General features: G+C 42.6%; 1 protein-coding gene across 2 annotated transcripts in view; it reads right to left on the bottom strand.

The window, feature by feature from the left end:
- CDH13 (cadherin 13) overlaps positions 1 to 24,916 on the bottom strand; it is a 1,174,890-nt gene that overhangs the window by 646,022 nt on the left and 503,952 nt on the right. For both annotated transcript variants that reach the window (XM_007994196.3, XM_007994191.3), the window contains one exon: positions 24,661 to 24,777. In XM_007994196.3, the coding sequence (XP_007992387.3) occupies positions 24,661 to 24,777 (117 nt within the window). The remainder of the gene's footprint in view (positions 1 to 24,660; positions 24,778 to 24,916) is intronic.

The raw sequence follows: 24,916 nt of genomic DNA, 5'->3' as shown, positions 1-24,916 counted from the left end.
CGCTGTCATTGCTATATGGAGATTGGATTGGAGGGTGCAAGCATCAACACAAGGGGACTGATTTGAAAGTTACAGACAAAGTCCAGCAAGAGAAGATGGTGGCTTGACTCAGGGTGAAGTAAACAGAGGTGAAGCTCACAAACCTCTCTTATCTCACCTTCATCTACAGAGGCAAAAAGCAGTCTTACAGGTGAATGTGGAAGAGGTTTGGGAAAGGGAAGCCAACACATCTAGTGGAGGGAGCAGTCTTTGAAATAAGAAGATACAATCTCATATCGCTGCTTGTAATCAGTGGAGTGCTGCTAACTGTTTAACAGTCAATTCTCTGGGAAGAAGAACAAATGACCTGGTTTGTTATATTTGTTTGTTTCTGTGGTGTAAATATTCCCATCATTGCATACTTCAAGCTACCAACAAGACATCGCTGAATACAGAGTTTGAAAGAGATATGTACCGCTGGTGCAAGGTGCCATGAGCCAGCCCCAGCAACCCACTGCTTCCAATGCTTTGATGTCTCTAGGATGTCATGAAAAGCTTTTGAGAAATTGCTATTGATGATAGGGCTTTTAGAAACCAGCGTGTAACTTCCTTTCTTCATTATTCCCACTGTTTTGAATGTTTAGTGATATACACAAAAATATTATCATAATTTCAGTAGACAAAGAATACGGTATGGGGGTATCCTACCTAACATGTACCTAGCACATAACAGGTTTCCATGAATTACCTATGGAATTGAATTGAATTCTACCATATCCCCTCTCAGTTCCTGCCCATATGAATCTCTAGTTTTCTCATGGTTGGGATCCTATCATGGACCCAATGAATAAATAATATTAAATACTTCAGTTTAAAGTTAATATCTCCTCATGAGATGTCATTGCCATGTCTTTCTCATTATAAGCTTCCTTATGCTTCCTGATCAAATGAGTACAAATGTGTATTCTCTGCTTTGTTTAATGGAATAGCCTTAGAGCAGGTAGACAGTCTCACCACCTTGGTTTCCACCTCTGAGGTCATTACCATGATTTATTATGAAGCTACAGGAAATTAGTTGCTGAATATTTCAATATAGAGAAGAAATAATGTAATTCCATCGTTACCATAGAACTACTGTATCTTGGAGTAACGTGTAGCCATAGTAACAAGATAAGGACATATTTCTTAAATGTTTCACTATGATTCTACACTTCATGCACATTCAAGTACAGTCAATTCTTGTTATTTATAATTGAATTAATTTTCTGATACATTTGGGGTCTACTCTTAAACAGTGGTTTTCAATTACCTTAATTTAAGATGATGAGTGTAATAAGATTTTATTTAGGCTACTATTGTTAGAATGAGGATAGAATTCCTTTTTTTGTATAAAAAGGAGCTGAAAGGGGTCTTTAAAAATGAGTAAATATTTTTGAAAGAGCTAAATAATGTCTTTGAGGATAAAAATTAGGAGTATAAGGATAAATCTATCTCTGCATCTTCAAAAGTGCCATTCATACTTGCCCACTAAAACTCCTACGTACAAAGATATTAACTGTATTAGATATTCATAATAATAACAATAACACCATACTGCAATAGTTAATATGGTGTGAGAGTTTACCATGTGCTGGAATACTCTCAAAGATTTCTTATTCAATCCTCTGGAAAATCTTATGAGGCAGACACTATTATTACCTCTACTGTGCAGGTGTAGAAAACGAGACACAGGGGCATTACATACCTTGACCAAGGTCATCTGGCTGGTGAGTGGCAGGGCTGGGATTCGAACCCTTGCAGTCTGACTCCACAGACATGATTTTACCCACTTCTCCTACTGCCCTCTTAGTTCTCCCAGCAAATCACGGAGGGATAAGCTTACATAGTGCCACCCATATTGTCTCAGACCTTGTGCATATCGTGGTCTCTCTGGCTCCTGAAACAGCAATGCCTCAGGCTGGGCACAGTGGCTCACAGCTGTAATCCCAGCACTTTGGGAGGCCAAGGCTGGCAGATCACTTGAGGTCAGGAGTTCAGGATCAGCCTGGCCAACACGGTGAAACCCAGTGTCTACTAAAAATACAAAAATTAGTTGGGCATGGTGGCACATGCCTGTAATCCAAGCTACTCAGGAGGCTGAGGCAGGAGAATCAATCGCTTGAACCTGGAAGGCAGAAGTTGCATTAAGCCATCATCGTACCGCTGCACTCCAGCCTGGGCACCAGAGCGAGACTCCATCTCAAAAACAAAAACAGTAATGCCTCAATGAGCCACCACAGCCTGTTGGCTCCTGACCTTCATGATAATTCCACTGAATTTGTAGTTACAGCTTCTGTTGGTGTCAGGGTGCTGTCCTCAGAGCCAGAGACCAAGATGAATGAGGTGAGGTCTTTGCTCCCTGTGACCTCAGAGACCAGTGGGAAGAAGATATTCAGGTGGAGAAACAAAAGTCCTCTAGGGGAATGTGCAGCACCTAGGGGTGGAGTGTAAGAGGGTTGGGAAGGCAAAGGAATGAGTTGTCCCTTTTCCATGAGGAAGTCAAGAAAAGCCCCCTCTGACTCTGGAATTGACCCGAAGAAAAAGGACTTCAAGTAAGGCAAATGTTCATGATGGATGTCGGGAGAATCACAGATAACACAGGATGGCAGTGATAAGATAGTTGTGGCAGGAGGAGGTGGCAGGGGCTGTGGCTGCAGGATAATGAGCCAGTTCAGAAATGACTTGAAGGTCATACAGAGAAGCTTGGAATTTAAGTCACAGGGAGCCCTGAGGAATGTTGAGATTTACTTTTTTTAAAAGTCACAGACAGGAGTTGCAAGGATGCAGGCAGGAAGTGGAGGTAAAGGGGGCACAGTTAGAAGAGGACTGCAAGAATCTAAGTAAAGTCAGACCTCACACAGACCTTCAGAGGAAAGAGTGGAGGGAAACAGGTGGATGTGGAAAACAGAAGACGGAACAATCCAACTTTAACATGTGCTTGACTACAGTGGGTGATGTCTGACCATCGCCCTCAGTTTCTGTAGCATTTGACCTCTCCACACATCTCAAAAATCATCTTACACTGTGCTGTCTCTCCACCTTTGGAGTTCAGCCTCCATGGCCTTTTTTTTTTTTTTTTTTTTTTTTTTTTTTAGATGGAGTCTCACTCTGTTGCCCAGGCTGGAGTACAGTGATGCAATCTTATCTTTCTGTAGCCTCCACCTCTCAAGTTCAAGCAATTCTCCTGCCTTAGCCTGCAGAGTAGCTGGGATTACAAGTGTGTGCCACCACACCAGGCCAATTTTTGTATTTTTAGAAGAGACAGGGTTTCACCATGTTGACCAGGCTAATCTCAAACTCCTGACCTCAAGTGATCTGTCTGCCTTGGCCTCCCAAAGTGCTGGAATTGCAGGTGTGAGCCAACACACTTGGCCCCCTCCATGGCTCTTTTTAAAAAGAATACTTAGAATATACCATTTTTTAAAAAATATCTATTTTCTCCTTTTCTCCTTTGATAACCTATTTTCTCCTTTGATAACCGAACTCCAATTATGTTTAAACTATCAGTATTTCCAACTAAATCTTACTTTTCCAGCTCCTGCTGCAGTTAGGGATGCTGTGGAATAGCATTCCAGTTAATGTGACATACACAGATATCTGCTCAAAGTTTCTGGAAAATGTTTCGCTTTCTTGAAATAGAACAAACCAAAAAGGACATATATAGTTAGCTTAAAACTTTCCCCTTACTCCTGCCCTAGTCTTAGATGGGATGGCCTGAGCTGCTGCAGCCAGCTTGTAACCATAAGGGAAGACCAAACAAATTGCAGAGATGCTGGTCCTGACATAGCTGCACTGGTAAACTTTTGCCTACTTTTAGGTTTCTTGCTATGTGAGATAGGCAAACCCCCACATGGCATAAGCCAAGGTGATGGAGTTATCTAGACATAATGTCTTCAACTACCAGGGACTCCACAGTTGCTGTCCCTCCACCTGAAAAGTCCTCCCTCCCTCTCTCCCTCCCTCCCTCCCTTCCTTCCTTCCTTCCTTCCCTCCCTTCCTTCTTCTCTTTCTTTTCTGTTTTCTTTTCTTTCTTCTCTCTCTCTTTTCCTTCCTTCCTTCCTTCCCTTCCTTCCTCTCTTTCTTTTCTGTTTTCTTTTCTTTTTTCTCTTTCTTTTCCTTCCTTCCTTCCTTCCCTTCCTTCCTCTCTTTCTTTTCTGTTTTCTTTTCTTTTTTTTCTCTTTCTTTTCCTTCCTTCCTTCCTTCCTTCCTTCCTTCCTTCCTTCCTTCCTTCCTTCCTTCCTTCCTTCCCTCCCTTCCTTCCCTCCCTTCTTTCTTCCTTTCTCTCTCTCTCTCTCTCTCTCTTTCTTTTTGACATAGTCTTGTTCTGTTGCCAAGGCTGGAGTGCAGTAGCACAATCTCAGCTCACTGTAACCTCTGCCTCTCGGGTTCAAGCAATTCTCCTGCCTAAGCCTCCTGAGTAGCTGGAATTACAGGTGCCTGCCACCACGTCTGGCTAATCTTTTGTATTTTTAGTAGAGATGGGGTTTCACCATGTTGGTCAGGTTGGTTTCGAACTCCTGACTTCAGGTAATCTACCCACCTTGGCCTCCCAAAGTGCTGGGATTACAGGGGTGAGCCACAGCGTCTGGCCGGAACATCCTTTCATTAGTTACAAATCTGGCTTCTTTTCATCCTTAGAGTCACAGTTTAAATGTGACATCCTCAGAGAGATCTCTGATCATTCTACCTAAAGGTGGCACCTTCTGCAGTAGAAGGTGAAAGATTCCAATGAGGGCAGAACACATGCTGGTCTGCCAGCCCCCCTGTTCCTAAGGTCTTACAATGACAACTACCAGTAAGTATTGATTGACCGAGAGACTGAATGAGGAAGAGAACAAAGCCCAGCATGAATCAGAGGTCTGGAATAATTCCTTCAATCTACAGTATGGTCTTCAGGAAAAAAACGAAATGAGTGCAAAGGCAGAATGTCAAAGCTGGATCCTGAATGATGGCGCGTTTGTTTCCATTTGCAGGACTGGGTTGACATGGTCCTTGGTGTCTGTTGAACAATTAAGCCACTGCAAAAATAATGACTGCATTGTCATCGCTAATAATGACAACAGTCCTCATGACATGCCAAGAACACTTCCGGCATGGTGACTTTGTTTAAAAGCCCCTGGTCTTCAAAATTGCATAAGCTCTCTGTGGTAATTATTTTCTCCCTTTCATTAAGCTTGGCAGAGTCATAACTGTTGGGTTTCAAACAACAAATATTGAACTAAGTGCTGCTGCTGCCCAAGCCTCGATGATCAGCAGCCAGCAGGGGAGTTGGTGTCACCCCTGCTCTGAGTCTGTAAGCAACCAAGGTGGCGTTGCAGCTCATGGCACCCTGACAAACAGCTCATCACTGTAATTAAAGCTGAACTGGATGTCCTCCGGCTTTAAGCTTCACATCCCTTCATGTAGACAAATAAATTGGAGGAGCAGCATATGGATGGAGACCAAAAATTGAATATAATGTCCCCGTACTTGTATCAGCAAGGGCAAGGGGCAACATAGCCACGGCGTCTCCATTTGCAACATGGGCCATCTGTATCGTAAGCCCTAGGATGCTAACAAGGGTAAAATCGTGTTCCATCTGCTGTTCTCTGGAGGGCTCTTTGGTCTCCATTGACCGACCCTGTGCAGCCCAGGGAAAGGAGGCTCTGTAGCTGCTGTTAGGAGAGAAGCCCATTTCCACGAACGCTTTGCAAAAGAGGAGACTGTTCTTGAAACAGACACCTGGATGGATGAAGTCTTCTGCTCACAGAATCTGGGATTCCGAGCCCAGGTGATGAGCTCATTCTGACAGCTGGACTCTTATGTGATTTTTCAGAAAAATTTAGCCCTGAGCAGGGAAACAATAGACAAATAGCTGGTCTCAATATATCTTTTTGCCTTTTTGCCTTTGGCAGGATCTGGGCGTAGTATAATCATCACACCTCCAGGAATAACTATTTATTTAGTCAAAAAAATATAGTGCATTTATTGCTCCGGGTTCTGAATGTAAAGTTGTTAACATTACCTTGTCTTGTGGTGATTATGTCTGAATTTATTGCTGATCACGTGTGCCCATGTCCTCAACTAGAACATAGAAATTGGCAGACAGATAGAATGGACTACTGCTTTTTCTTTATTTTTTAAAATATTCTGCTTGGGCAAAGCTAATTCAAGTTAGCATCCTTTATAAATATAGTAGCCTAATGGTTAGGTGGTGTTCACTTATACGTAACTTCAACTATTTGGAAGAGTGTCAACTGCAGGAACAAAAGGTGCCTTAACTATCCAAATAAGTACAAGCCTATGTCACTTCCTCATAGGAGAAACCTTCAGAATCACTTACCACTTTTATAGGCTGATCTTGCCCAGGTAGGGAGAAAAAGAAGGAAGGGGCACATTGACCAAGCACTAGCTGTGGGTCAAGTATGACCAATCAGGCGATTTCACTGTATCCTTCCCCAAACGTGGAATGTGAGTGTTACTAGCCTTATCTCATATAAGAAGAAACAGGACCCAAGGGTTTTCAGTGTGATCTATCTGAGGGTTAAACAGCTGGTAACCAGCAGAGCAGCAACCACCCACATTCTGTCTCATCTCACTATTTTGATTCTAGACCACAGGACTGGGACATGCCTGTGTATGAGTTTCCCAGCCGACATCAACTTCAAAGCAGCAAATTCCAAGGGTTAGTTTATCTTAATAGAGTCAGGCAGAGGAACGGCAAAAATGAGTGGCAGGTGAGAAAACCTGGAAATGAAGGAGGAGACGAGGGAAGTTTCAAAAGCGCTCAAGAGGATGCAGAGCAGAATGGATAGAAGAGCAGAATGAAACACCCAACAGGGGAACTTACAATCCCTGCACTCATTCTTGTTCCCTGAGATTTTAACACAATTGTTTTGATAGTCATAATGATAAATGCCACTTCTCCATTAATAAATGAGTATGTTAACTTTGATTTACTTTAAGATAAGGAACTATTGTTCCTTATTCAAGGATTTGAATCCAAGTAATTCACATTGTCAAAATACTTTTAGTTCAGTTACCTGTAATATTTATCTATAAGAAACTATTTTCTCCATGAAGCTAAATACAGGGAACTCACTCCTCAACACAAAATGTGCTGTATGTAATATGTTACATAACGAGTTTTATATGTATACAACTACATACTCATATATTACATTTAAATTTCTGAGACTTCCCTAAATATTTTTTCTTATACCAAATTGATCATTTTATCCATTTAATGGTACTTGATATATTGGATCAAATATATTCAATTTTATAATATGTAAAATATATCCAAGTTTAAAATATATCCAAGGAAAAACTATTTTTTATTCACGATAAAATTAATACCATTCATTCTGCCATTCTGCATTTAAGATAGCGCTAAAGATGTGTCCAAGACATCCTGCCCTTAAACTTTGTTTTTTTGTTTTTGAGATGAGGTTTCGCTCTTGTTGCCCAGGCTGGAGTGCAACAGCATGATCTTGGCTCACCGCAACCTCTGCCTCCCGGGTTCAAGCAATTTTCCTGCCTCAGCCTTCCTGAGTAGTTAGGATTACAGATATGTGCCACCATGCCCAGCTAATTTTGTATTTTTAGTAGGCACGGGGTTTCTTTATGTTGGTCAGTCTGGTCTTGAACTCCCTACCTCAGGTGATCTGCCTGCCTCGGCCTCCCAAAGGGCTGGGATTATAGGCGTGAGTCACCGTGCCCGGCCCCTTAACTCTTTTATCGCCTTGTAGAGAGACCACTGCAGTTGACCTTTTTTGACTATTCATTCAGTCAAAAAATATTCATTGAGATCCTAGTCCACCAGATATACCCTAGATGCTGAAGACAAAAGGGTGAATAAGAAAACTGAAATTCTGCCATCTTGGGGTTTGCTGCACAAGAGGGGAGAGAGATACTGCATCATCAATTGAACAAATACTTATTTAATCACCGGTGTGGTCAGTGCTCTGGAGAAGGACTAGGTGGACGGCTACACATGAGGAAGGATTTGATCCAGTTTGGGGAATTGAGCAAAGCTTCCCCGAGGAGGCAATGTTCAAGCTCAGACCCAAGGGATGAGTAGGAGGCAGCTGGATCAAGAATGGCCCAGGCGGCCAGGCGTTGTGGCTCACACCTGTCATCTAAGCACTTTGGGAGGCCTAGGTGGGTGGATATCTGAGGTCAGGAGTTTGAGACCAGCCTGGTCAACATGGTGAAACCCCATCTCTACTAAAAGATAAAAAATTTAGCCGGGTGTGGGGGCACACACCTGTAGTTCCAGCTACTCAGGAGGCTCAGACAGGAAAATGGCTGGAATCCAGAAGACGGAGGCTGTGGTGAGCCAAGATTGCACCACTGCACTCTAGCTGGGTGATAGAATGACACTCCATTAAAAAAAAAAAAAAAAAAGGAATGGTCCAGGCACAGGGACAACTTGATGTAGAAATCATGCTCACCAGATAGCCCGTTTCGGTTGTATCAGTTCTCCCCAAAGGAAACAGTGGGTTATAGAGGTGGGACACTTGTACTGGTACATCCGCACTTTCTGGGGCTTTTCAGCCAGTGCTTTCCTGCTCAAAGGCTGGGTGGATCCCACAGTGCGCTCTGACACTGGAGGAGAGAGTGCGTGGGGGAGTTGCTAGCTGAGCTCCTAAAGTCAAAGTACATATACACATGGAATACTATGCAGCCATAAAAAAGAATGAATTCATGTACTTTGCAGGGACATGGATAAAGCTGGAAGCCATCATTCTCAGCAAACTAACACAGGAAAAGAAAACCAAATGCCACATATTCTCACTTACAAGTGGGGGCTGAACAGTGACAACACATGGACACAGGGAGGGGAACATCACACCCCAGGCCTGTCGGGGGTTGGGAGCAAAAGGAGAGAGATCATTAGGACAAATATCTAATGCACACAGGGCTTAAAACCTACATGATGGGTTGACAGGTGCAGCAAACCACCGTGGTATATGTATACCTATGTAACAAACCTGCACGTTCTGCACATGTACCCCAGAACTTAAAGTAAAAACAAACAAACAAAAAATCACCCTCTAAGAACACTGCTAAGATAAATGAAAATATAAAGAATAAGATTAGTCTCAGTAGAAATGATCCTATAGAGATTGTGAACATGCTGACATCGATGGCGTCGAGCTTATGCTGAGCCTCCTAAAAACCGTGGAACATCCCCAGTCTCAGAGCAGCCATTCCTAGGACAATGAAGGCTCAGAATACTGGGTGTAGGCAAAAGGGCACCAGAGTGAGGGGGCAGAGATTTATTAAGGACTGTTCCCATCTTTTGATCCCAGAAAAATCATTTTCCGTCTTATCCATAAAGTGAGGTATTTGGACCAGGCCACCTCCAGAGCCCCTCCAGCTTTAATATTCTCTGATCTCACTGAATCAGGAGAGGGAGAAGATATAAATGTTGATAAATATAAATACAACAAAAAAGTATTCATAGCTTCAAGGTGGATTCCTCTGCAATAGGAAGGGAAATAGGAGATACTTTAGAGACTCTGGTTCATTGGGAACTTCAAATGAGAATGGATGTGAAAATTGTCTGTTTAGCAATTGTACATCAATAGATCAAGATACCTGGTCATTTTTCATGTGGCAGACCTTCCTTTATCTGGGAAAATATACATTGCTGGGTATTCTTGGTGCCTGAAACCTTGGGTCAGTCCATTCCCAGGAGGGAGAAACAAGGGTGAGAAACAAAAATCATGAAGTGTTCTTTAATCATTCTATATCATGCCTCAAGATACATCAGATTGGCTGGGCGCAGTGGCTCACACCTGTAATCCCAGCACTATGGGAGGCCCAGGTGGGTGTATCACCTGAGGTCAGGAGCTCGAGGCTAGCATGGCCAACACAGCAAAACCCCTTCTCTACTAAAAGTACAAAAATTAGCCAGGCATGGTGGTAGGTGCCTGTAATTCCAGCTTCCCAGGAGGCTGAGACAGGTAAATTGCTTGAACTTGGGAGACGGAGGTTGCAGTGAGCTGAGATCACGCCGCTGCACTCCAGCCTGGGCAACAAGAGCACGACTTCATCTCAAAAAAAAAAAAAAAGATACATCACAAAGTGAACAGACCTATCCATGGGTCCCTTCAGAGGCAGTAGGTCCCGTGTTAGAAGCCCTGAAACTCAATGTTGGCCATAGCAACAGTCTGCCATACCATGTGTTGATGGAGGACATGAACGAGGTTTCTGGGACATTGGCAAGTGGAAAATCAATGAGCACAAGATGGTCATGTGTAGGTATAGGTATGATTAGTGTAGAGCTCCTCAAAGTGTAGGCCACAGAGCTGGGCTTGTCAGCAGCACCAGGAGGCTTGTTGGAATGTTAACTATTAGATGCCACCCCAGACCTATGGGATCCAAACTTCTGGGGGTACAGCCTGATGCTGTGTCTTCATGAATGTATACGCACTTTCAAAATAGAGAGGCAAAACCCTGGGATGTCTACAGTGGTTATCTCCAGTGGTGGGACTCAGGGATATTTATTTATTTATAGATGGAGTTTTGCTCTTGTTGCCCAGGCTGGAAGGCAATGGCACAATCTTGGCTCACCACAAACTCCACCTCCTGGGTTCAAGCAATTCTCCTGCCTCAGCCTCCCGAGTAGTTGAGATTACAGGCATGTGCCACCACGCCTGGCTAATTTTGTATTTTTAGTAGAGACGGGATTTCTCCATGTTGGTCAGGGTGGTCTCGAACTCCCGAAATCAGGTGATCTGCCCGGTCAGCCTCTCAAAGTGTTGGGAATACAGGCATGAGCCACTGTGCCTGGCTGGATATTTTTATATTATTATTCTTAAATGTGTATTTTTCTCTGAAGTTTCTACAATAAACACATATTACTCTTATAATAAGAAAAAAAAGTTATTTACAAAAGGAAAAAAACCAGATGTATTCCATGGCATGTTAGGAATGATTTCCAGATGCAAATAACAAAATAAAAGCACCACTTGTGAGATGAATTTCAAGTTGTCAAATAAATGAACTAAAAATTGAGCAACACAGAGCCTGTGAATTGTGTAAACTAATGCATAGCCAACATCAGCATTCAAATAAGAAATTACTAAGAAGAAATTTATTTAAAATGAATTTGAGGCTAGAAGGCCAACAGTGAACACAGCTGTTACACATTTCTGAGCTGGTAGAAAAAAATAAAATAAAAAATTTCAAATCCACAGCAAGGAACAACTAAAATAAAATCCCTAGGCACGGATCAGTCAGGAAGACACCGGGCAGAGATGTCTGACACGCTGATGTTCCCTCAAGCCTGTCACTGGTGCAAAATGAATCCATCTCTCCAAGAACAGCCCTCCGCCTAACATGTTCGCCCACCTCCATATAACATACAGCACGCAGGTGGATCCATTACCTCTGGGAAGAGTTCTCTTTTATTTCAAAGAGGAGCAGTACAGCAGCCTCAGCACAGAGCAAACTACGGGGAGATGGATAAAACAGATCCTTCAGTTTTACAGTCTACCTACCCACAAAGTAACACCTTCATGGGTGACTTTATTCAGCTTCCTATGGAGGCATAATGTTCCAGCTAAGAGGGAACCTTCTTCTACCTCCTCACTTGTCACTGTCCACTCGCTTGCCAGAGTTGCCTGGTATCCCCCACCATGGCCCTTCACTGTGCCCTCTCTCCAGTCCTTCTGCCTCTCCCCTGCCTGGGAGCCCTTCATCACCCACCTAGGTTTCTGTCACAGCCTCCCGCTTTGTCACCCCTGCTCCTGGTTTTCTCAGCCTTCAGGTGTTACCCAGTGCAACAGGACTAATCTTCCTGAAATGCAGATCTGATCATGTGATCCCCCAATGTATAACCCTTAGTCATCTGTAGAGAAAGGTCCAAATTCCCTACAGTAGTTTTTCTGATTTTTCCTCTTCCAGCCTTTGATGATTTCTCCAAATTTATTTGTGACAATTTCCTCCTTGCATCACAGCCACGTTGAATTATTCTCAGTTCTCTGGACAGAGCATCGTTCCTCTTGCCCCTAGATACTGGATCATGCTCTTCGCACTGCCTGGAGAGCGCTTTCTTCCCATGTCAGCTTCACGTTGCCTGCTCTTAGGCATCCTTCAGGAGTCCTCTTTGGCATTACTTCTTCTGCCTTCTTGACTTTTCCAAGATCCCACAGCACCCCATCACAGTGCTTGTCTGCCTGTTTACAGGTCTGCCCCCTCTCCTAGGATGGGCATTCTTCTAGGGGGAATCCATAAGCAGTAGCCAGTGCAGTGCTTGACACATAGTAGTTGCTCAGTAAACATTTCTGAATTAATGTGCCTCAATTTTCAGCCTAGGGAGGGTGTTTGCCTGCTCAAGAGGCATCAACTGAAGCTCCTTCTTCATCACTTGTTCCAAACCAACTGATGCAACAGAAGACAGCATCATCTTTAATGCAACACTCACCGATGGGAACATTTAAACCTGCAATCAAGCATTCTTCTGTCTCCTCCGTTACTGGTTGCAGAAGTGGGCCTAGCGCAGATACCCAGGAGGTACTGCTCCCAGCCACCCACACTCACATCACATCTTTCCCCCAGCACCCTATTTGGGAACCAGAGCTAGCTCCAAGCTGGAAAAGAAAGTAAAAGAGCTTCTTCATTCATTTCTTCCTCTCTTAAAACAAAACAAAACAAAAAACCCTTTATTGGCCTGTTTCCCATCTCCATCCAGTTCTACTTCAGTCCTCTTCAAAACTTGGACAAGTAATTGGACCATGAAAAGGCCAGTCCATCTCCACTGTACCCTAGGCTCTGCTCCTTCACGGCCCTTATCGACGAAGTCAGCTGCGGCCTCATCACTGAGAAAAACGGGCAGTGATATCTCTTAATTACACCAAAGTTGGCTTTTTCTGCTTTCACTTACATTCCTTGTGGCTCTCTTTGAACAGGGTTGTCAGCAGAGATACCAACAAAAAAATGTGTTGTCTGAAGTGAGCTTTTCTTGCCAGACAAAGAAAGTCATTTTTTGCTTGTCAACATGTGGTCTATTTGTTAAACGAAGACACGACCTCTGGCCTTGACTCAGCGTGCAAACACGCACATCAAATAAATGTTGGCGAGGTTAACCTCATTTCTCCTCACTTCACAGAGAATTTTATCACTCCTTTCCTCATTTTCCAGGTGGAATTGGGAAAATTGCCGCAGAATCTGCCAGCTTCAGGAGAGTGACTTGGATTTTTCCATGCCAAGGAGAAGTGTGGTGGAGCTGAAAGGGCAAGCGTGCAAGCTCAGCTTTTACGTTGCACTTGCTGCATGACCTTGAACAAGTTGCTTAATTCCTGCAACAGGCAGACTTGTCAAAATATGACTCTCACTGCTCAACTGGGCAGGAGACCAGCTGCAACCCGGGGTGAACAGATGGGTGTGGAAGCCACTTCTCCACAATGGAGGGCTTCACTGAAGCGTAGCTCCCCTGGGACCTATGGGCTCCTTGACCCCTTCCAATGTCACGATCCCTGAGTCCCAAGGACTGTGCCATGCTGAAGTCAACCCTACTCCTTCATGGAAGTTCATTGTTAAACATTCAGAGATTTTGTAAGTTGCTAGCCTGAAATTGGCCACTGTGGGAGCATTTATGCCAAAGTAGCTGCAAACACTCCAACTCAAGGCTTCCAGCCTCTCACAGCTAGTTTTCCAGCACACCCCTGCCCAAAGCACCTGACTTTGAACTCTGGAATTTCAGACAACTCCTACGAATCTGGGTACCTGCATTGAGACTGCTGGACATCCCTGGAGTTTGATCATCTGTCCACTAACAAGATTGTCCTGAAGCTGTCCAGCAGAGACAGAACAGCTATGGGAGCAGAGTTTCTCCCCGGCAGACCTCCCTGTGGGATGAGGGGGATGGTGAGCTATGCTTCTCATCCTCGGCTCACCCTGGCTTGTATGTTTCTCCTTCCTCCAGTGAAGTCTATTTCTTTTTTAAAAAAAATTTCTATAGGTTGTTGGGGTACAGGTGGTGTTTGGTTACATGAATAAGTTCTTTAGTGGTGATCTGTGAGATTTTGGTGCATCCGTCACCCAAGCAGTATACACTGCACCCTGTTTGCAGTCTTTTATCCCTCTCCCCTCTCCCAACCTTTCCTCCCAGTCCCCAAAATCCAGTGTACCATTCCTATGCTTTTGCATCCTCATAGCTTAGCTCCCACATGTCAGTGGGGACATAAGATGTTTGGTTTCCCATTCCTGAGTTACTTCACTTAGAATAATAGTCTCCAATCTCATCCAGGTTGCTGCAAATGTCATTCATTCCTTCTTACGGCTGAGTAGTATTCCATCACACACACACACACACACACACGTGTGTGTGTGTGTATATATATATCACAGCTTCTTTATCCACTTGTGGATCGATGGGCATTTGGGTTGGTTACATGATTTTACAATCGTAAATTGTGCTGCTATAAACATGCACGTGCAAGTATCTTTTTCTTTTCTTTTCCTCTGGGTAGATATCCAGTAGTGGGATTGCTGGATCAAATGGTAGTTCTAGTTTTAGTTCTTTCAGGAATCTCCACACTGTTTTCCACAGTGGCTTAACTCATGCCATGTGCTATTTTGAAATCCATCCAGATCCCTGGTGCAATTGTAGGTGGTGACACAGAAAGGCAATTCAATTTGTACCACAAATAGACTGTTTTGCAAGATGCTTCTGAGCCTTGGTCATGCTCAGTTCAGAGCCTCCACTGTACAATGGGGACATAATATTGATTTCTGAGGGTACATATGAGAGTCAAATGACCATTTGTGTGAGTGTGCTATGCAAACAGCAAAGACCCATGGAGACTTTAAACATTCACACACTCTGTGGTGGACAGATCACTGATGTGGCATTGAAGAGTCTTGGATATGGGTCTCAGCATTGCCATTCTTTAAGAGGGTTACCCTGGGCAAACTACTTAATCTCTCTTAATTTTGACTTTCTCATCTCAGAAATGAGTTGCCTACTTTATAGGGCTGTTGTAAAAACTAAGCAGAACAGTAGGGATAGCCATGTTTGGCTTAGATCCAGACATTCATTAGGTATTGAAGATTCTAGTCCAATTTGAAAATTCTTCAACAACCCTAAGTCTGGATGCTAATTCAAGCTGAAATGCCAGGTCCTTGAATGTTCACAAATAATTAAATATAAATTCAGTCTGAGGCCAAATGTTCATAATAACAATAAAGTTCTAGGAACCTTTAAAATGGAGAACCGAAAGGGTGATAAACTCAGGGTTAAAAATATTGCTTCCTCCTTGGGCTCAGATGCCTTTATTTGCGGAACATAGATCATGGAGGGAAGTTTTGCGTATATATGTATTTGGCAAAGAGCCAAAACCACCCGATTATGTTTTATCATTAATTAAAATTTGCAGGAGGGCAACACTTCCAAATGGTGAACATAGCTTTTATTAGACTTTGCAAAAATAAGTTAGAAGTGACTGTGTTCAGTTGTGAATGAAGATAAAAGTTTTGAGTGTTTTAATTTAATTGGAATTAAAACACCATCATATACATAGGCAAATTCAGAAATACAGCCACGCAACTCTCTCTCTCTCTCTCTCTCTTCCCCCACCCCATCACCACATAAAATCCATCAACATCAAATCTATCAAAATCTACTGGCTGGGCACAGTGTCTCACGCCTGTAATCCCAGCACTTTGGGAGACCGAGGCAGGTGGATCACCTGAGGTCAGGATTTCGAGAGCAGCCTGGCCAACATGGTGAAACCCCATCTCTACTAAAAATACAAAACTTAACTGGGTGTGGTGGTGGGCACCTGTAATCCCAGTTACTCGGGAAGCTGAGGCAGAATTGCTTGAACCCGGGAGGTGGAGGTTGCAGTGAGTTGAAATCACGACACTGCACTCCAGCCTGGGCAACAAGAGCAAAACTCCATCTCAAAAAAAAAAAAAAAAAAAATCTACTAAGAATGCTTATATGACCTGACATAATAGTTGACTGCCAAGCAATTTATCTGGTGGCCTCATTACCATTTTAGAAAATTAAAATTTACTGGAAATATCCAGACTGATCATATAATGGTCTATTAATTCCATTCTAACAACAAACCAGGCTATGATCACTTTAATTAATCAGTAAGCAGTGAATGAGTGAATGTCTATGTAATCAGCCATATATATGGCTAGAATTCAACTCAAAGAATATTTGAGTTGCTACTGTGTGTTAGACCCTGTCCTGGGCCACTACATTTGACGAATTACAGTTAGTGGGAAGGTAGGGAAGGACACTGTTTCTCAAAATGTGTTAAGTGCCATCAAAGAGGTATAAACAATGTATAAAAGAGATCAAGTAAAATTCCATGGGCCAGGCTCAGTGGGTCACACCTGTAATCCCAGCACTTTGGGAGGCCAAGGCAGGCGGATCACTCGAGGCCAGGAGTTTGAGACCAGCCTGACCAATACGGTGAACCCTCATCTCTACCAAAAGTACAAAAGTTAGCCAGGCATGGTGGTGCATACCCGTAATCCTAGCTATTTGGGAAGCTGAGGCATGAGAATCTCTTGAACCCAGGAGGCAGAGGTAGCAGTGAGCAGAGATCGTGCCACTGCATTCCAGTCTGGGTGATAGAGAAAGACTCTATCTCAAAAAAATAATCCCGCAGAGCAGACTGTATCAGAAATGGGCCATATTTGGATTAGTACCATCTGATAAAAATACAATATGAGCCATATAAATAATTTTTTTCTGGCAGCCACGTTAAAAAAAAGTGAAAAGAAATACAAGGGATTTATGTCTAAATGAAATCAATACAAAGATTATTAAGGAGACATTTTCCATTGCTTTTGTGTTTGTGTGACAAGTTTTTGAAATACATCTCAGTGTGGACGTTGCCTTTTCAGTAAAAAATATTTTATCTGTAAATAGATTAAAATGCATCATGAAAAAAATAGATTCACCTGCCAAATTGTCCCAATAATGGAATGAAGTGTTACTTTTTAAGCTTAAATTAAAATTAGTTAAAATTTTAAAACTGCATTGGCCATATGTGGTTAGTGGGTACCATACTGGACTGTGTAGAGGTAGAATCTCCTGCAATGATGTCAATGTTCCACTGGACGGTACCGCCTTAGAATGTGAATGTGGGCTGCTCCTAAGGAATTAGGATAAAGAGGGTGTATCCCAGAAAGAAGTGACAGTTCAGGAAAAGGCTTACGTGTAGCTGTGGCTGCTGAATGTAGAAATAAACTGTGATGTTCATCTCAAGAAGAATTATAGAGCACTGACCCTTTGGACATCTTAGATACTCTGTATTCCAGTTTTTCTCCTACACTCTAGCCTATGGTAAGTTTTAGTTATTGAATATAACTGCTAGTTGCTTTAAAAGGGGGAAATTAAGTCCAGCTGCAATGGTTCATGCCTGTAATCCCAGCAACTTTGGGAGACCAAGGCAGGTGGATCACAAGGTGAAGAGACTGAGACGAGCCTGGCCAACATGGTGAAACCCCGTTTCTATTAAAAAAATACAAAAATTAGCTGGGAGTGGTGGCGCATGCCTGTAGTACCAGCTACTAGGGAGGCTGAGGCAGGAGAATCGCTTGAAACCGGGAGGCGGAGGTTGCAGTGAGCAGAGATCTCACCACTGCACCCCAGCCTGGTAACAGAGAGAGACTCTGTCTCAAAAAAAAAAAAAAACAAAAAAAAAACAAACAAACAAACAAACAAAAAAAACCGTGGGCAGTGGAAATTAAGCATATGTAAATTTCTGAGAAGAGTGTAGATGTGGAAACAGGGTACAAAGAGAAGAAGTTAGACATGGATAAAGGGTATAAAGCAATAGATTTTAAAAGAGGTAGAGGGCTGACAGCAATTACTGGGTTACCCTGGACAACCCAGTAAGTGCCTGATCATAAACTAAATCAGGCAACAGCAAGTAACCCTGAGTCTGCATTTCAGGAGGGGGGCGATGGAGAGGTGCTGGGGCTTCAGTACCAGCTTTCTGGTCCAGCCTCTAAGGATATAGCTTTGGCCTTTGTGGGTCTTCAAAGTGAGGCAAATGACTATTAAATAGAATAAAACAAACTAAATTTCAAGACTATCAGACTCCTTGGCACCTATTTGCATGGGTGGGCATAAATCTCAGGTCCAGAGTATCTGGATGCAGGGAGACCGCTAAGAATCTGATGCCCAGAACACTGAGGAACGTGGCAGAGCTGATGTAAATTACCCTCAGGTCTGACTTATGTTCATGACACAATCAAAGCGGAGTCCTGGTTGAGTGGTTTTCATGATTTAGTCTAATGATCAATGTTGGTTCCCTTTACAAAGAGCACTTGGTCCAGTTACATATTTTTTCTATCCTGGGTTAAAGATGGCCTTCCAAATGCCCATTCTACCAATTTATAGGGTCTTTAAAAAAGGATTTTCTGTAAAAAAGTACTTTCATTGGTTTTGATGAAAAGGGTTTGTGATGAAAGCAGAATCTCTAATAAGCATTTCATAAACGACTTGTCTTTCAAACTCAATATAAAACAGAATAAAATACATCTCCCAAAGACCTCCTTGCTGGCTTACAGATTTAAAGTCCCCTGCTCTCAATCAATTGGGGCCAAGAACTCAAAAATCTTTAAAGATGCAATCAATTATTTATCAGCAAAAGTTGGTAAAACTGAGAAATTATTTATGGCCAAAATTTTGAAAGAGTCATACTTTGAAGGGGGAGAGGGGAAAAAGCCACTTTGGGATCTGCATGTTCCTCTCCAGAGCACACACTCTCAGCTCCTCCCTGCTGTCTAGAGTTCAAAAATGGAAAGAAAATCACAGGTATGAGGAAGTATGTTCATGACTGGGTGTTTTACCCTGTCTTCCAAAACTATGAGAGATATTCTAGGGCAAAATGTACCGTGGAAAAGAGTCAGAAATTAGGAGGCAAACTGATTTTCCCAGGGCTGGCAGTGATCTATCAGGTTGTCTCCTGTGTGTGTTTGGGGGGGTCATACACCCCCTCATACTCCCCACCTGCTATTTAAATGAGTAGCAGGGATTTGGAATCTCAGGGTTGTAATATGATTCCCTCGTATAATGGAAAAGCAGCTCCCAAATTCTAGTAGTTTAGCTACTTACCAACTAATTAATTACTTGGCAGATAGATAAATTATGTATCAGTCAAGACTTTTTCTCATCCCTGGAGCTGCTTGCGTAACCCTGCTGTGGGTATTCAGTTCTATACAGCAGGATATCCAACTGTGGAAAACCCTTCACCAAGGGCTAACTCGCCACAGCACCTTGCTTTTAATGTCTTCATTCTTCAGGATATGAGTCTCCTTTCTTTAAAGGAATTCAGGTTGTAATAAAATATGACAAAAAAAAAAAAAAAAAAAAGAACCAGTTACTTGTCTCCATTCACCCTCTTGAAATGCAAGACAAATGATTTAAAAAGCGTTTTTATGCCAGCATGCTAACTCCTGTATCTTTTATGATAATTTTATACTTAGTTAAACTTAATTTTTCCTAACATTTTATTACAAAATTTCCAAATGCAGAGAAAACTTGAAAGAATTGTACAGCAAGCACCCATATGTTCACCATCTTATACTCTACCACTAACATTTTAATATACTTCCTTTATAATGTATCAGATATCGATCCATTGATCCAACCTTCTATCTGTCTTATTTTTGAGCCAAGAATTGCACTTAATTTTAAGGCTGTTTTAAAAGGAGAAGTTGTCAGTGAAGATATTTCATTCCATAGAAGAGCATTCTCAGAATGGGCTTAGTATTTTCTGAGTATGGTGGTTAAGAGCACAGACTTTGAAATCTCAAAAAGCAGAAACAAAACTTGGTTCTGCTGTGAACTAGCTGTGTGGCTTTGGACAGGTTACGCCACCCTTGAGTCTCATTACCTTCATTGGCATGCTAGAAAATGATCCTCATGTGGTTGTTATCATAAGAATTCAACATAATAGATGAAAAGTGCTTAGCACAGTGCTGGACAAATAATGACTATGCGCTGATATTGTCATCTCTTTCGTAATCCCACAAGATCAATGATTCTGTTTGTTTTCTCCTCCATTAAATTCCCAGCCCCTAGCAGTTCCTTATAAATAACAGATGCTGAATATATGCTTGTTGATATGAATTAGGTTGAATTTCAGAGATTTTCCCTCCTGGGATGCAGGAACTACTTATTAATGGAGAGAGAAAGGCAAGTACAGGGGGTTTCAAAAGCCCAGGACGTGAGAAAGCTAGTGCAGGAAATGAGGTAAAAGCACAGGATGAAATGAAGTATGCAAAAAAAATAGATATATTAGTTTTGGTAAGGAAGCTGAAGCGATTAGTGCCCTGTCCACATCCCCTATGTGTCACCTGTTCAGTGCAGACCAGCAGACTGGAGACTGCTGTACAGTATCCTTTTTGTCTAAGGTTCTCCTCCAAACCTCAGCAGGCTGTCGAGTTAGTGCACAGAGTGCAGCGCAGACCTGATATGCTAGAGAATTTACACCCTTGGAAGCAGTCCTCAGCCAATTGCTGCTAGGAGTAGAAATACCCCGGTTGGTGTCAAAGTATCCCAGTGCCATCCCTTGGGGGTGCTTTAATGCTGACAGTGTATTCCACATCATGTTTTAAAGTTAGCCCATGAGATTACAATCCAGTCACCCACAGGGGTAGCTGGCTTCATAAACAAGCTTCTCTCCCAGCTGCCTTCCCTTTTCTGTGTCTCTCCCTTATTTTGTTATGAACATTTCCCCCACCTCTTAAATAAACTGCCTTCATTTGAATTCTTGTCTCAGGGTCCACTTCTAGGGGAAGCCAAAGTAAGACAAACGTCTTTATGCTTTTAAAGCTGCAGAACCTCTTCTTCAAATGGCATTCTATACCGAAGACTAATAAGTAATATTTACACAATTAGAGGTGTCCTGACTTAGAGATTTTTTGGGAGTGTGGTGGTGTTTGGAGGCCACAGCTCGGCCTCTGTGGTCTTCTTTCCCTTCTCGCCGCCTCCCCAGCACTCACTGAAGACACCTACGTCCTCTTCCACAGCTCTGCAGAGCACAGCTTGTCAGCTGTGGTGGAGATGATGAGGATAAGACAGCAGATATAAAGAGTAATATAAATAAATAGAAACAAGCAGGAACAAAAAGGAAAATATGTACCTTCAAAGGCATATAAAGCATGGACAAATAAATAGTTTTTGCAAAGCAGTGCAGTAATTCTACAAAAAACATCTAGAGGTTTCGAAGGCTCTTGCACATTGTCTAGTTAGTAGCCTACCATGCTTAGAAAAGCAGTTGCTTGTAGAGAATCTAAGTCAAGATCAAGTATGGGCAACACATAAGGGGCAAAGAAGAGGTGAGTCCTCAGTTTGGAAACCAAATTGCCTTTTGAACCCGTAATAAGTAAAAAAAAAAAAAAAAAAAAAAAAATTGCAAAAGAAAGTTCCCAATTAGCTACATGCTTATGAACCCATTGAATAGCTCAAGAAAAGAGGCTTGTGAGAAAACCCACCCAAATATACCCAGGAGGAAATTGTGTGTAATTGAAGGAAACTATAGGATGGCTACATAATGTATAGTCTAAATCTGGACATGACAGATTTGGATAACCAGTGTAAACTTGGATTTTCCAGGCAACTGAAATGTGATTGTCCTTACTATAACTAATTAATGGAATTGCAACTGAAGGTATTGTGTACTAGTGGTGGACAGGGGACAAAACCATATTTCAGGTCAGCCCTCTGTAAACTTGAGGGTGCATCAGAATCACCTAGAAGCTGTGTAAAAACGTGGATTCCTGGCTTTAACCCCAGAGTTTCCGGCTCAGTGGTTTTGGGGTGGGACATGAAGATATGCATTTCTAGCAAGCTTCCAGGGGATACTTATGTAGCTGGTCCACAACCAATCTTGGAGGATTGCTTAAGACCAGCAGTCCTGCACCCTGGCTACATATCTGAATCACCTGGGATATTTAACACATCCTCACATGGTCCTCACCCCCACCCCAGTGGAATCAATCTCTGAGGGTGGAGCCCTGACATATGCATTTTAAGTGTCTCTGCTGATTGTGATGCATGCTGAGAGTTGAGAAGCCCAGGATCATCTAAAAGAAAACTGAAACACTGGAATGCATCGTGAGTGTCAGAAACTGGGAAGAGCTTTGAAGAAGTGGGGACTCGGGTCCCTTGGCACCTGGCATCTTGGGCTCCCAGGAAACCTGTCTAGAAAAGGATCATCACAGTGGCTAGGGCTGCCCAAGGGAACAGGGCTATCCCTTTGGAGCAGCTCTGCTTCCCTTTATATCATATCCCAGACTCTTGAAAAGATTTTTGCTTAGAGAAAGGCATCTTTGGCACAGTGGGAGTTTAAAATGATAAATATAGTGGTTACCAGGATACTGGATTATCACTTCTTTCAATGTGCAATAAAGATCGATTTTTTTGTTTGTTTGTTTGACACAGAGTCTCACTCTGCCGCCCAGGCTGGAGTATAGTGGTATGATCCCGGCTCACTGTAACCTCCACCTCTTGGGTTCAAGTGGTTCTCTTGTCTCAGCTTCCCAAGTAGCTGGGATTACAAGCGTGCCACTACGCTGGCTAATTTTTGTATTTTTAGTTGAGACGGGGTTTCACCATGTTGGCCAGCATGGTCTTGAACTCCTGACCTTGGTTGATTCTCCTGCCTCAGCCTCCCAACATGCTGGGATTACGGGCGTGAACCACCGTGCCTGTCCAATACTAATTTTTAATAGTCCAAGTCGCCTTTCTCCAGATCACCACCAAACTCCCCTCTTAGTGGGTCTCTTTGCTTCCACTCCTCTCTACCGCTCTGCTACCACTAATCATTCTCTACAAGGCAGCCAGGAGGATCTTTCAAAACATGCAGTCTCCTGGGGAAATCTTCCAGTGGTCCCCTGCTGCATGCACGATGAAACCCCAACTCCTCATCCAAGGGTAGGCTGGCCTCTCTGACTTCACTCTCACCACTGCCATCCTTGCTCACTCTCTTGCAGCCACCCAGGCATGTTGCAACTCCACTACATGCTATTCTGTCCCACCTTCAGGCCTTTGCATGTAAACTTACCTCTGCCAAAGATGCTGTTCACCCAGATATTCCTATGACTGTTCCTTTCTCATCCTTCCAGTTTCCCCTCAAACATCAATACCTTCAACCAGTCATCACAGTCATCTGTGTAAAGATTCCCTCCTCCCTCTACTCCTTCATCCTGCCATTTGCTCTTTTTTTCTCATCTTCCTGTTTCTGATTTTCACAGCATTTGTCATACTCTGCAATGTTCTTCTTTCTGTCTTCCCACTAGCATGTTAGCTCTATTATCTGCTTCTTCACACCCAGCCCCAAGTTTAGAGTCCAGCATATAACATGTACTGTGTATTTAATAAACTAGCAGTTCAAAAGCAAATGCCATTAAAATCATTCATTTAACTAACCACTATTTTTCAAATTCCAGATTCACCAATGTCTGATACAGTAAGTTCCTCTTCAAACGTTTAATTTCTGATTCCCTTCTTCTTTGTTTTCAAGATCAACTTCCTTGTCCCTTCTTCTAAGTTACCTGCTCTGTAAACAACTTCTCCTGATAGTCCCAATCTGTAATTCATATCTCTTCCTCATTTGGAAAGACTCCTCTTTACTCCTGGCTACTCATTCTGTAAACTGCCACTCCTGCCGAAACAGCTCTTCCCACTGAAACTACCCTTCCCGCCTTTGCTGTGCCCTGACATGCCCAAACATGCCTTGTACCACAACGGACAGCCTCTCCCTTCCTGCCTAATTAGCCATATTCAATTTTAAACAGTAACCAATCAGGTCAGTTTAGATTGTGCGGTCCAACTCCAGCCAATGGGGACAGGACACAGAAGCAGGGACTAACCGTGTTAGGGATAAATCCCCCTTCCCTCTTTTGTTTGGTGTGCTCTCTCAGTGGCCAGAAGTGCGAGGAGCACCCTTCTGTAGAAGTAAATTGCCTTGCTGAGAAAACTCTTTGCCTGAGTGCTGGTTCTTCTTTGCGACACCGAGCACTTGTTTCTAACAACCAAAAAGTACAAACTGCTCAAAATTTGATTCTCCATGTTGATTCTCTTAAAGAGGGGAGAATGTATTGATGAGGCAGTATCAGTATTTTGGCACATTTAACGGTGACTATTTCTTCCTGGAAAAGCTATTGCTCTGATTCATGGGACAGTGTTTTGCACATCTGGTTCTGGATCTGGTTAGGATGATTTTACTCCCTTGATCAGGTTTAGTTTTTGGAAAACTAACCCAGTGATATGCTTGGACCTAGATATTTGAAAAGGAGGATCTCAATGAAGGCCACATATCAACATACTGCCATCCTAGGGGGCCCTATCTGGTGATCACCTGAATATAATCTATAAAAACAATGAGCCTTATTTCTCAACCAATGACATCTTCCTACGTAATTTCAACATCATCTACCATGTTGATCTCCATAATATTCAAAACAGTTATTGGTTCTTTCAAATTTCCTCTTTTGTGTATGAATGATCTTCCAACATTCTTTTTATGACAAAACCATTTGGTCTCTTATCATAGAGGGATGAAGACTAATTCCAGCTTGTCACCAAGACAGTCATACTCAGTCTGCTCCCTGTGTGCTCATCTTTTCATAAAAAACACGTTTTTGTAATTTGTTTTTTGCCTGACTTACCTTGCCAACATCTCTTGGGAAAGGCTGTCTCTGATTCTCTGGAATTAAAATGGGAGATACCACAATGGACCTCTTTTGTCTTGGGACAGGAGAAGTTCTTGCAAATTTAAATATATCCTAAAAGGGAAAACAAAAGGATTGATTAAAACCTCCCATTGAAATGATATATCAGTCTGCTCTGAGATAGAGTTCCTTTGTTGGGAAAGCATACAGCTGTTTGGAACGTGTTCATTGTATTCCATCAAACCCTATTAGC

This window comes from Chlorocebus sabaeus, chromosome 5 (assembly GCF_047675955.1).
Source record: "Chlorocebus sabaeus isolate Y175 chromosome 5, mChlSab1.0.hap1, whole genome shotgun sequence".
Classification (NCBI taxonomy): domain Eukaryota; kingdom Metazoa; phylum Chordata; class Mammalia; order Primates; family Cercopithecidae; genus Chlorocebus; species Chlorocebus sabaeus.
The sequence above is the reverse complement of the archived record's forward strand: the minus strand, read 5'-3'. Positions and strand labels throughout refer to the sequence as shown.